This window comes from Letharia lupina, assembly GCF_014066315.1.
Source record: "Letharia lupina isolate WasteWater1 chromosome Unknown contig_24, whole genome shotgun sequence".
Lineage (NCBI taxonomy): Eukaryota > Fungi > Ascomycota > Lecanoromycetes > Lecanorales > Parmeliaceae > Letharia > Letharia lupina.
Window position 1 is genome coordinate 286946 of NW_023502993.1, and position 13132 is coordinate 300077.

The window sequence follows — 13132 nt, forward strand, 5'->3', positions numbered from 1 at the left end:
CTTTGCATGAGCAGCTTGGAAAGTGAGCCAATCAGTGGTTCAGGATAGTTGCGGCCATGTGATTTGATACAACATTTGCTTAAGGTGAAGTCTCGTTTCTGATAGCATGCCGCACGAATTGAATGAGACGGGCGCACTTTCCGATAACGACGACCAATCACACAAGGCCAAGTATCGAAGATAGTAACGGTAATGGGGTATCTCCTACAATACGTTGCTCAACCAAAATCCCATCTCAAAATGCTAAGACCATCAAGGTCAACAATCGAAGAATAAAATCAACTCATAGTCCCTCTCTTCATTGCCCACTGTTGTCGCTCTCACTGCAGAACAGCGGCAGGAAGTCTAGAATAGCCTCACGGCAAGGCCAACGCTATCACCAATGGTCGCGAGAGTCTCGTCCGGGTCAGACCAAGAGTCTAAGGACTCGTCTTCTTCCAAAGGGGGATCGTCGGCGGTCTCCAAGGGGGCTTCTTGCATCGGCGAATCCGGAGATCGAGACGAGGCATCCTCAGCATCTGACACAAGAAATCGCACCATCGGAGTCACCAAATGTAAGGATTCCGCGGAGCTATTTCCAGACTCCGAAGATGAGACTTCCATCTCTGATATCGAGGCTTCGGCCAAGTCCACTTCGGGCTCAGTGGCGCGGAGAGCGGCGTTGCGCTGTCCAATTAAGTAGTCGTCCCACCCATTGCGATTCGGTCGACAGAAATGCCATCTCATGGCCCTCTTTCTGACTGACTTTTTTTCCCTTTTTGCCAAATGGCTGTGTCTGAGCATAGCTTGATCAGCCGATAGAAACCCGAATTCATCGAAGTCAGCCTCATAACCCTTGTCCTGGTCAGTGTTAACACGGACCTGTATGTGACAGTGTGTTATTTACCTCTTCGCCCTCTATCGTCCCCTTCTCTCCCTCCGGTTCTGCTAGCCTATCCACTGCTCTCTGTCCAATAGCGTTTGCAGCTTGTGTAAGCCTCGCTATCCTGTCTGCATTGGCCATCAGCTTCCAGGCTCGCTCTTTCAGAACACTCGTATACGTAAGCACTGTGCTCAGGAGCCGGTTTCTGACATCTTTTGCTGCGACCTCAATGCGCACACCCTTCCACCATCCAGCATGGTTGAAATGTTGAAGGGACAGAATACGGCTAGCCCGACGTCTTTGCACCAGAAGTCCCTCCATTCCACCCCAGCTAGGCCCTTGTCTCCCTTGACCACCAGTATCCATAAGTACTGAATATTGTTAGGGGGACTCCAGCATGTAATGCAACCCAGAAATGCTAGATAATCGTTGCTCTATGCGGATGCGATCTGTGTAACCGAGTTGGTCAATACCCAGGTAATCTGCACAAGTGACATGCATCCATAAACAACTCTTTTCCCCTTTCCCGCGAAGGTTGGCTTCGCCGTCGATCGGCGAGGCACGCATTGTGGCCAGATCTGCCAGCGCATCGTTCGGGACATGCTTCAGGAGGATGTTCGCTAGCGGCTCGATGCTGATACGGTGCTCGTCCGCTTGAAAGGGTTGGTTGAAAGCCGGACAGGACGGACAGGCGCATGTCGCCTGAGGAATGTGTGTCTTATGGCTGATATCTGACGAGGGGTTCTTTTGGAGGAAAACCCAGCCGCCCTCTAATAGGAGTCAATCTTTCTTTCATCGATCCTGCTGCTTAAGGATTGACTTGCCTTCAAGACGTTTTAGCGCGGCGTCCTTTACCAATTCTTTCTGCTGTTCGAGGGCAGCTTGTCCGAATCTCTTGACTGCTGCACGAGTGCCTGTGCAGATTGTTTCAGAGCTAGGTGTATGAACGCGACGCTGTCTGCTGAGGTGCATCGTGGAAGGCATGTTAGGGATATTTAGTACTGATTGATGTATTGGATTTGATGATTCAGTTTTACGATAGGGATTGATGAAGTGGTGGTTGATGACATGAGTAGCTTTGATGCGACGTTGTGATTTCGAGGACCGACTTGTGTTGTCAAATCCACAACGGAAAGAAGTGGGCTAGCGTGCTCACTGCAATGACGCGAAGACCGGGCAATTTGGGTCAAAGAGAGACAAGGATTGCTAAGTCACGCGGTTTTGAACTTAGGTGCAGAGGCTAGGAGGTCAATGGGAAGCTTCCGTGAGGAAGATAAAAGGCTTAGGTGTGGCATGAATCTGATCATGCATGCATATTTGAGGAAGGGGAGCATTCGCCATCATTTTACGCATACACCTTCTCGCGCATTTGTGTTGAACGTTTGGCCTTGTCCGATATGAGACAGCAAACTCCAAGAACTCGTAGTTTCTTCTTGGTTCGATCCAAAAGGCAACTGTTTGAGACGGTAAATGCCCGTTATCTTGGAGATCTCGAACGATAATGTATGGAGGGTATTTCTCTAGATGTCTGGTAGAAGGTCTGAAGAGTAAGACAACCCGCCGTAGGCACAGTATGGAAAAGGCAAAAAGCTCGGAACAATATCCTACGAAAGCCTCGCTTCCAAGGTTTTCATTATCATATGGACCAACTTGGCTATATTCTGGACAACACATAAGTGAAGTAGGATAACCCCATGGGAAGTTCCAGACCACCTAAGGCAACGTGCCCAGCCATTTTCAGGACGGGGTTACAATAAGCAAATGTAAATTAAAGTGGTATGACAGGTATTTTATAATGGCTAGTGGGATCGAACCACAGACCATCACCTGACTGTACGTAGACTCGAACTACCTCTTGCGCCAATGTTACCCTCTGTGCCAAGATAAAAATCCCTCAGAGACCATGATGATTAGTGGAATCGAACCACAGATCATCAATTGAGCAGACTTAAACTGCCGAGTATTGGCCTGGGCCGGCCAAAGGCCCAGGACGATGGAAATTTTCCTAAGATGAATAATAAAGCAAGATAATTCAATCTGCGACACCACAGACCTGTATAACACCTTTCAAAAATGGTAGCACTGTTGGTAGCAATCAATGGTTAGACAGTAGCAGACAAGTACGCTTTCCGACATCATGGGCAGGCGATGCGCACCGTAGCCGGTTCATGACACAGTGTGCGAAGCTTCACACAATGTGAAAGGGCAGCGCAATGGACGATTACGAGCACATCGGACAAGGTACTGCTACGTTCATCGTTGCGAAGCTGGCACAATTTAAGGCAAGGCACACGTAAGAGGCAACTAGCCTTCGCCATAAAAAAGGTCACTGTGCAGTGGTAGTGTGAGCATATGGGCATAATTCATAGACGTCTCAAAGTGCTACCTGGTTTGCTTTGTGTTGAAACTCGCGACAGGGTGAGAAACAAGACCATACCGAGAAGTGAATGATGATGAGGTGTAGTCGGAGGATTGATACTGTTATAGGGCTGAAAGGGATGCTCTCCGTTAGCCCCGGAGATAATTCGGATGATGACAATTTCAGATTTTGGTTTGCCACGCCCCTTCAGCTCTCCTCACAGCCTCCATTGATGCCTTATTCTTCATCATCCTCAACCTGATTCTTCTCCTCTCTTATTCTCTCCCCATCACTGCTCTCATTATGCCTGGCGTACGACTCCCTACGATTCCGACGCACGACGTTGCCTCCCGCAACAGCGAGAGGTCCTGCTATGTAACCGTTGGCGCCAATGTCTACGATGTCACATCCTTTCTCTCCGACCATCCAGGTGGAGGAGACCTGATACTGGAATACGGAGGGAAAGATGTCTCAGAGATAATGGGCGACGAATCATCACATGCACACTCCGAAGCTGCCTACGAAATCCTCAAGGAGAGCTTGATTGGCTTCGTGGCTAATGAGGCCACCATCAAAGCAGTCGTGGAGCACGACCGGCCAGAGGACATTGTGCCTATGCTACCAAATAAAGCAGGAATGGAGGCAATGAAAGCCAATGGCGCTATCGGAGAGGTCGATCAGAGCAAGCCAATCTTCGCAGCCACAGGCCTCTCAGGCGTAGAGGACCTGACGAAGGAAACCGATTTGAATGCGGACTTCAAGACACACAAGTTCCTAGACCTCAACAGGCCTTTACTGATGCAGGTGTGGAATGGTGGCTTCTCGAAAGAATTTTACCTAGAGCAAGTCCATCGGCCTCGTTACTACGTCGGAGGCGACTCGGCTCCTCTATTTGGAAACTTCCTGGAACCGCTGAGCAAGACGGCGTGGTATATCATACCTATCGTGTGGCTGCCACCTGTTGCTTATGGCTCTTTCCTTGCCTACCAAGGTCTACCATCTTTCTTCCAGACCGCAGCTTACTGGCTCATTGGCCTCGGGTTATGGACGTTGGTGGAGTACGGGCTACACCGAGGATTGTTCCATGTCGATAAGTGCGCTTTTGGCTCCTCTAAGAGTACTAACAGTCTACTAACGTTGCGTAGGTATCTACCGGACAATCGCGTTGGTATCACAGCCCATTTCCTCCTTCACGGAATCCATCACTACCTTCCGATGGACAAGTACCGCCTCGTTATGCCTCCTACCCTCTTCGTCGCCCTTGCAACACCTTTCTACAAGCTCGCACATACAGTGTTCTTCTACGATTGGTACGCTGCAGTAGCTGTGTTCTGCGGAGGGATATTCGGCTACATATGTTATGATTTGACCCACTACTTCCTACATCACAAGACGTAAGTTTCATGCTTTCTTTGTGCCCTGTAGCGAACGCTAATCGCCGTTGCAGCCTTCCATCCTACTACAAACAGCTCAAGAAGTATCATCTTCAGCACCACTACGCAGACTACGAGAACGGCTTCGGCGTCACGAGTCGTTTTTGGGACACAGTCTTTGGCACCGAGCTTGCACCGCCGAAGGCCGCAAAGGCCGCCTAGTCTCATATATTTATCCTCCGTCGACATGATACCCGGGAATTGCATAACAAGAAGCATTTGGGCGTTTTGAGCATTGGTGGCGAGTTTGGGCGAGCATTGGTTGGCACTGTGTCGCCGTTTCTTTTGCACATATCTGTATCCTAGATCGAGTGTACAACGGAGTTCTTCACCACAATCCTATGTCTGGCCTGACTTCTGCTACCGAGATTGGAACCACCTTCTACCGTCCTTCTAGAAGAGGAGCTACAGTGCCATTGCCAATGCACCTATGGGCTTAGTACTCTACACTACCAGATCAGCGCTACCCCGTCCCCTCTGTTTGTGCAACACACCACGGTGCTGCATCGTGTCCCGTGGATGTGTCTGCCAGGAGCGGGAACGTTGGTGAAATTCTGGCTGTGGTGGGTGCACATCAATACATCTAGCAGATCGCGGCACGGTAGTCTCCCCGGAGTGCCATTCTCAAGATTGGTTGACGACTCGGCTGTCCCCACCACCACCACGATCCTGATTTCATTGATGGAGCTTACAAATCGCCGGGTGCGCTGGCGACGTCCCTTTGACCGATGTAGTCTCCACTGTCGACGCTGCGCGCCACTCCAGCTTCGCAATGAACAGCAACCCATTGATACTACAGCCAGTGGTGGGAATCTCGGCCCTGTGTTTCTCGGCATTGACTGGGCAGTCTTCTCTCTGTCAACCATGATCGTTGCCCTGCGCCTCTACACCCGGGTGTTCATAACGCGCAATTTTTGGCTGGACGATGCCGCCATAGCCCTTACTCAGGTAATGATGCCTTACTCGCTTTGTCACCAATGTGCTCTTATCAGTTGAGGATAGATGATCACTGCCGTAGGTAAAGGCTTTGTAGTCACTGAAGCCAGCTATGGCCGCGGTCAACACCGAATCGATCTCTCCGTTGAACAGTACAAAACTTCCTTAAATACTACAATCTCGATACTGCTCAGTTCTTTATCGCGCTCGCGACGTGCAAGATATCCATCTGCTTATTCCTGCTACGCCTCTCCCATTTCAACAGACTGAAGCACATTCTCTACGGCCTAATCGGCTTCCTCGTAGTCACCCATCTCACCCTCTTCTTCCTGACCGTCTTCCAATGCAGCCCTGTGGACAAAGTTTTGAACCCGGCCGATCCAGGAAATTGTTTCTCAGAGCAGATGGTCATGAACATACTCATCGCCCAACGCGTCTTCTCCTTCATCACAGACTTCATCTGCGCCGCCTTCCCAATCGTCCTACTGCGGAACCTCAAGATCAAGAAGCAGAGCAAGATCGCTCTGTGCTGTTTAATGGGGCTCGGGATCATCACCGGAGGCATTGCTATCGTTAGGACAGCTACCGCTTGGCAGATCAAGTCCGAAGACTTGTCTTGGGTCGGGGTACCTAATGCCATGACGAGAATCTTCGAGGTCAACATCGGAAACATCGCTGCCTGCGTACCGAGATTGAAAACATTCAGCCGGTACGTGCACGCGCGTATCACGGGGCGAGATCCGCATGAGATGCTGCGTCGCAAAGCGAGCCCTTCCTCTTCGCATCCCAATTGGTACTCGAAGCGATTCTGGTTACGGCGTCCTAGTCCTGCGTATACCAAATCGGAGCGAGAGCTGCGGCAAGTGCCAGCAGAGGCGAGAAGGGCGCTACCGTGTGTAGCTTAGGAGTTAAGCGCGTCGGAGAGAATACTCGGTCTGCCTTTGCAAGGAGTACGAGCGTCTTTCTTCGAAATTAGCTTACCCCACATGCCGGACCGTGATGTCGAAAACGACTCAGAAGCGTCCGGTTTGCGAGGCCAAGAATCCGAAAGGAGTCCGCAGACAGACTTTGGAGAGCTTCGTGATGTGAAAGATATTATACAAATTGGGTATCAAATTCTCTGAAAACGCCTACAATGTTGTAGCAAAAGTGACCACTCAGCGCCCGCTCAAACCCGCTACAAAAATTGGCAACCAAAATGGCAAGTCCGCGGCTATCTCATTACAACAAGACCACAATACCCAGAATCCCAACCACGGCGGCTGCTGCGGCCACACCGGCCGGCTTCTCCGCCTCACTGGTCTTGTTAAATGTCGTCACGAGCGGTGTCACAGACTTCGTCGGCGACCCCGATGCAGTCGTGATAGAAGTGATCGGCGCGGTTGCGGTAGTCTTCGCTGACAGACTTGGCGCTGTGCCATTGCCCGACATTTGCGACGAAATTGTGTTCGCGGGACCTGACACGAAGCCTGAGCTAGCCGTCGCGCTCGGCGCAGGTGTTGGTACCACCGTGGTCTTCAACGAAGTGGTTGTAGGCGCTGCCTGACCGGCAGAATTTATAGACCCGGCGGCGTTATTCTGGCTGACGATCGGCGCAATGTCCTGGATCACGAGACTCGCCTCCGCCTGCAGAAAGCTTGTCGCGATCGGCTGGAGCGACGAAGGAACGGCAGTCACCCATGCCGGTAAAGGTGCCGATGTAGTAGTCATAAAGGCATTGAGGTATTCTTGATATTGGGAATCAACGTCGCCGCTGGGAACGGCGGTTTGTGTTGCTTGCCAGCCGTAGAGGGCATTGAGTTGCGCCGCATCATTGCCGGTCGCGGCCGCAAGGAGAGAGTTGGCGTCGTCGATGAATTTGGAGTAGGGCGAGGAGTCTGCGAGAGCAGTGGCGAGGAGGACTGAGGAGGCTGCCAAGAGCGACGACAGGAACATGGTGATTGTTGGAGAAGGAAAACTGGGGGAGGACGCGTTAAATTTGATGGAGTTTCGCTATCGTGCAACTGAAGCTAGGCCGTTCTAGAAGACAGCTATGCGACAAAATCTGCGACGGTTATATATGCAGGGGAAATTACACGCGCCGCGACGTGGAGATTGTCCAAATTGAAGGTATTCAGAATTCAAAGAAAATGGTATGGCCATGACAAAGGGCGACAAAGCCAACCTCATATACAAACCCGATTCGCTATTTCTAGAACAAACAGCCTTTTGTAACTGTTTCTTTGAAACTCTCAAAACGCAACATTCTGAGGCTTTTCGCAAGAAGTTCTCGCTGCTGCGGATGCATCCTGCGCTAAGCCGCAAGTTGGCTCTCTGAGATGAAACACGTACTGCAGCGAGGCTGTAACGCCAGCGTTCGCCAACTGGCAACAACAAATGAAATCGACCGGGGTGATGATCAGGTGGTTGGCGTAACGTGAGACTTTTTTGCGTAGAGCCTCACCCCTACAGAGGTCTGCACCGAAAGTCCTGCACCCGCCAACACTCTTGCGCTCAGACTTCGGATAACGCCCCACCTAAAGGGCTACCTGGACAATGCGTCTGGAGTTCTTCGGAATCGCACCTAGCCCTAGCCAGGTTTCGGGGCTTAATGCCCCTATTAAGCCAAAAGAAGTACCTAAAGTCCCATCCATGCGCTGTGAGAAGATATTTCTAGGCTTCCCCTCTACAGGGCCGCTTTCCGAAAGTAGGGCTAGGGCTGCACTAGTGCGGGTGCAGGACTTTCGGTGCAGACCTCTATAGACAAAGTGGTCACTTTATTAGTAGCAAAAACTTTTCGTGCCGTACTCTACCCAAGATGGAGATTTGCGTGCGCTTCCAGAAAGACATACATATCTTTCCACTGAGATACTTGGATGGAAAATCTCGCCATCACGGTGAACGCAGATCGATTGAACTCTGCGAGTAGCTGTCGAATCATAGTCAGAGATAGGCTGTGAAAGCTGTACTATGTATCGAGTCCGCAGACCGTTATGGATGAAACCGCCATGGATTGCGATGGCTAGTCTCCGGTATAACTACTTATAGCCTTAGTGTCGTGGGGACGAGCCCGGTGAGCCTGAAAGAAGTCGGACAGTGCACCCGGAACCCCCTGCTGCACTATCCCAATTCGCATTAGTCCCACTAGGCTGACGGAAGACAGGAAGATCAAGGACGTGACAACAACAACGATCCCTCTGTCAATAGAAGGCGCTTCCATTGAATAACGATGGTACTTCAGAGATTTCTCTGTTGTCTCTCAGAAATAGCTGTCTCAAGTGCTAGAGATCTTTTCTTAGGCTCTGGCGGTGCTAAGATTGCTGATGCGAAGAATGATGAACAACGACGTTCACTCGTACAACATTACTAGCAATGATGAAACATGGAATCGCAGCGCCTAGATACTAGTTGCGAAACCTCTAGTTGTACGTGCCTTCTTCCCTTAGCCTAGAATGGTACACTGCGACTGCAAAGGTGCAAATGATCAAAGTCCATTTCGTGCGACATCTTGATTGCCCACTGATACGACTTTCCGTGAATGATCTCATCATCATTAATGATGCAGATTGCTATGGCCATCATGAGGTGTTGCTTACCTTCGTACAGCTTTCCCGGGGACATTCCCTCGAGTGTTTTCTCACAACCTTTGATCCTGCGAGCCAATGTTATGCCGTTTTAGGAGCAGCAATCGTCCTCTTCAAAGCTTGATGTATGGGTACCTGTCTATCTTTGCAACATTGCTACATCTGGAGAGCCATCATCTTCTAGCATGCAAGTCCGAAATGATATCAGCATGCTTTCACCCATCGAAGTGTAGTTGAAAGTCACGTCTTTCGATCTGCACGTTGCACGTGGTGAAGTCCGCCAGGCGGCTCATGCCATAACACTATCGCAGGGAGATCAAACTCAATTCACACTTGCGTCACTGCCACAAGTCTTGCGAAATGGCGGGAAATGTTGGCAATTTTGACACACTCGTGTCATCGCATGCTCCATTCTCCAATGCCCTTTGAGTTTGAGACATACGAACTTCTCAAAAAATCAACCATGATCTAATGAAAGAGGTTGGGTAAGGCATAAGTCAAGAGGCCGCGGCGGCTCTCCTCGAACCCTATGGCTAGGAGATCGATAGGAGATTTCAGTACACGACCCTTTCTCACACTTAAAACGCCCGCTAGAGATCCGGAAAGAGGTCCGCGAAATCTATATAGATTCAACTGGGTCCGAACACCATTATTGAAAGAATGGAACGTGTTATTTGTCCAGGACTGGTCGTCTGGGCTGGATCTGGGACGAAATGGGAAGCAATTTCTGCTTGCAATGAAATGGTTGCCAAGGAGCGTTCTAGTAGACGTGGCGACAGAATATTATGTATAAGCCCAGAGGCGATGTCGTGTCTCCCCCAAGTTTTCTTCTCTTGGGAAACTAGACGAACACACTAGAGTACTTTGACTTCGTTCAGACCTGAAATAAGCCAAGCTCAATATCAAGGAACAGAAGTTGCACGTTCCTCGTTTTTAGCTCCCAGTCCGCATAATCTGCAACAATCTCCTACCAGGCTGGAGCTGCCAGATTCTCGTCTGTATTCTAGGTAATCGTGCCATGCAATTACCTCGTCCCTTAGCTCCAGCGTCCATAAGTGTGTGACATGTATTGAAAAGAAGCTTGCATACCTGAATAACAATAATCACCCAGTATAATGAGATTTCCACATAGCTTAGGCAAAGCATATATCCATGCACGCTAATGAGGCTTACTCAAGAGCTAGGACCTGCGATGCGCCGATGGATGATGATTGATCTCACCTAGAGATCCAAGGGCAGCCTTATATAAAAAAGGAAAAGCCCAACAATCAGGGGCTCTATGTCCAGCTTTGCTATGGGAAAGCCTCAATGGGGGGTCGCGAGGTCGGAGGTTTTAGCAATATGTACAACACAATCATGCTTACTTCCTAGCGACTGGCGTTACTCTTTAATTGCGTCAATAACAAGAGCATTTATTTCCAAGTTGGTACCTCACCCAACGAAAGGATATCCAAAACGTCGGCAAGCACACCCCTAGTCGATTTCAACTAGCGCAGCTCGGCTGCAATGCGCGGCATGCACGTGATCCTCACCAACGGCAAACTTCATTCCAACATTTGATGCACTCTACTGTTGATGTACTCTACAGCTGGTTGGTACTAGAGTTCAGGCTTGGGATAGGGCCTGAATCCTGAAGAGGGTCGTTCCTGAGGCTCTAACGCCCGGCTGTCGCGATCGGCAACAATGTCTATCTTCATCGCCATCTCAGCCTCAGAATCCTATCCGTCCTCCTCCCCCTCCTCGAAACATCCTCCTTCCAGCCGCCGATGCAGGTCACGACAATGCATCTCCGGCACAACCTCTCTATCCTCCTCTTCCTCCTTCCAGCGGCCCTAGGATACGACAATCTGTTCTCCGATGGACAGCTTGGCTTTCTTCTAGGAAGCTCCTTTGGCCTTCCTGGCGCGAATGCGACCTTTGACTACGTTGTAGTTGGGGGTGGCACAGGTGGATTGGCAATAGCCACACGATTGGCGGGAGATCCTAGCGTCAGCGTCGCTGTAATTGAGGCTGGAGGCTTCTACGAGATAGACAATGGAAACCTCAGCGTTACGCCTGGATACGCCAATTTTTATACTGGAGCTGCCCCAACAAACTATCAGCCATTGGTCGATTGGGGTTTTCATACAGTACCACAAGCGGTAGGTTGACTGCAATGAGGAAGAGAAAGGTGATGACAGAAGCTCTTTCGCAGGGAGCAGCCAATCGCAACATCCATTATGCGCGTGGAAAGACTCTAGGTGGTTCTTCTGCTCGAAACTACTTGCTATACCACAATTCAGTCAATACCAATGGCAGTTATGGACCTTGCCAGGCATCTCTGACATTGAACAATCAGACCTACCGTTGGTTCACTGCAAAAATGGGCCGATGAGGTCGGCGATCAAAGCTACACCTGGGATAACTTCCTCCCTTACTACATGAAGTCTTGCAATTATACGGCGCCCAATCAAGCCTTGTATACCAATGCCACGAACACACAAGATCCAAGCAGTTTCGATCCAGCTGGAGGACCTCTTGCTATATCCTTTAGCAACTTTGTCGACCCCTTTGGCACGTGGGCTCAAAAAGGGTTCGAGGCTGTTGGAATGAAGGCGTTAAATGGCTTAAACAGTGGATCTTTGATGGGTTCCGCCTACGCAACGTTGACGATTGACCCACGAAATGCATACCGTTCCTCGTCCGAGTCCAGTTTCTTGCAAGCAGCGTTGCAGAACGGGACCTCGCCCACCGTATACAAAAACAGCTTCGCGCAGCGCATCCTATTCAGCTCTAACAACACGGCCACCGGAGTCTTGCTTACTACAGCTGGACCGTATGGCATACCTGCGGTCAATTACACTCTAAGCGCACGGAAAGAAGTAATAGTGTCTGGCGGTGTCTTCCAATCGCCGCAGCTTCTCATGGTGTCCGGCATCGGCCCTAAGGCTACTCTTTCACAATTCGGCATACCAGTTCCTCAAAGATCTACCGGGTGTCGGCCAAAACATGTGGGATCACACTCTGTTCGGCACAGACTATCGCGTCAATGTGAACACCGCTTCCGCCGCATTAAACAATGCAACCCTCGCTGCTGCTGGAGTCAAACTCTTCCAACAAAACGCAACAGGCCCCCTTTCCATTTTCGGTGCCAGCTACTATGGCTTCGAGGATCTACCCCAACCGTACCGCTCGAACTTAAGTAACGCGTCCCTTTCCGCCCTTGCGGCAAATTTCCCTACAGACTGGCCGGAGCTAGAATGGCTCCCCGTAAGCGCATACCTAGGCTACCAAGAAGACCGGCAAACCGCCGATCCCCGAGATGGCTCCAACTCCGCCACCATCAACACCGCCATCGTCTCGCCTCTCTCGCGAGGGAATGTTAGTCTGCAAAGCGCATCAATGCTCGACCCACCCCTCATCAACCCCAATTGGCTCACGGACCCCACCGACATATCCAGTCTGTGCATCGCCAACGCGAAATATGGTCCTATCTCACCAGTCAAGGCCTGACGAACGGCGTGGAAGCTCTTCCAGGCGCCAACGTCACTTCGGACGCTGATATCTTGGCATACATCCAGAAGAGCATTATCCAAGTTTACCACGCGGCTGCCACATGCAAGATGGGCGTGCGAAACGATTCGATGGCTGTCCTCGACAGCCAAGCGAGAGTCTACGGAACGCAGAATCTAAGAGTGGTCGATGCGAGTTCTTTTCCATTTTTGCCGCCGGGTCATCCACAAAGTACGATATATGCGCTAGCAGAGAAGATTGCAGCAGACATTTCGGGGAACGATACGCCGGGGCCGGCTTATAAGATGGGCCCGGACTACTCTGCGATGCTGGGAGCGCAGGTCAAGACTGTCACGAGTACTAACGATAACGGTGCTGGTACTGCCAGGATTGGCGAAAATGGTATGGTCAGCCTTGCGCTTTTAATGCTGGCGGCCATATTCCCCTATCTTGTTTGATCTCAACTGGCGAACCGCTCATGGCAGTC

The 13132-nt window shown here is 50.6% G+C and overlaps 5 protein-coding genes across 5 annotated transcripts; 3 read left to right on the forward strand and 2 right to left on the reverse strand.

The window, feature by feature from the left end:
• Window positions 1–345: 345 nt before the first annotated feature.
• HO133_006317 (uncharacterized protein) lies at window positions 346–1228 on the reverse strand (the record flags this gene model as incomplete). The annotated part of the gene is made up of 2 exons (XM_037297215.1): window positions 346–861; window positions 887–1228. The coding sequence occupies 2 exons, from the start codon at window positions 1226–1228 to the stop codon at window positions 346–348; spliced, it is 858 nt and encodes a 285-aa protein (XP_037147340.1).
• Window positions 1229–3524: 2296 nt separating this feature from the next.
• Window positions 3525–4816, forward strand: HO133_006318 (uncharacterized protein; the record flags this gene model as incomplete). The annotated part of the gene is made up of 3 exons (XM_037297216.1): window positions 3525–4315; window positions 4367–4615; window positions 4669–4816. The coding sequence occupies 3 exons, from the start codon at window positions 3525–3527 to the stop codon at window positions 4814–4816; spliced, it is 1188 nt and encodes a 395-aa protein (XP_037147341.1).
• A 702-nt stretch (window positions 4817–5518) lies between these two features.
• On the forward strand, window positions 5519–6495 carry HO133_006319 (uncharacterized protein; the record flags this gene model as incomplete). Its single annotated transcript, XM_037297217.1, has 2 exons — window positions 5519–5602; window positions 5785–6495. 2 exons carry the CDS (start codon window positions 5519–5521, stop codon window positions 6493–6495), a joined length of 795 nt encoding a protein of 264 aa, XP_037147342.1.
• Window positions 6496–6811: 316 nt separating this feature from the next.
• HO133_006320 (uncharacterized protein) lies at window positions 6812–7525 on the reverse strand (the record flags this gene model as incomplete). The annotated part of the gene is made up of 1 exon (XM_037297218.1): window positions 6812–7525. One exon carries the CDS (start codon window positions 7523–7525, stop codon window positions 6812–6814), a length of 714 nt encoding a protein of 237 aa, XP_037147343.1.
• Window positions 7526–10934: 3409 nt separating this feature from the next.
• Window positions 10935–13103, forward strand: HO133_006321 (uncharacterized protein; the record flags this gene model as incomplete). The annotated part of the gene is made up of 4 exons (XM_037297219.1): window positions 10935–11294; window positions 11529–12014; window positions 12109–12592; window positions 12640–13103. 4 exons carry the CDS (start codon window positions 10935–10937, stop codon window positions 13101–13103), a joined length of 1794 nt encoding a protein of 597 aa, XP_037147344.1.
• Between the last annotated feature and the right edge of the window lie 29 nt (window positions 13104–13132).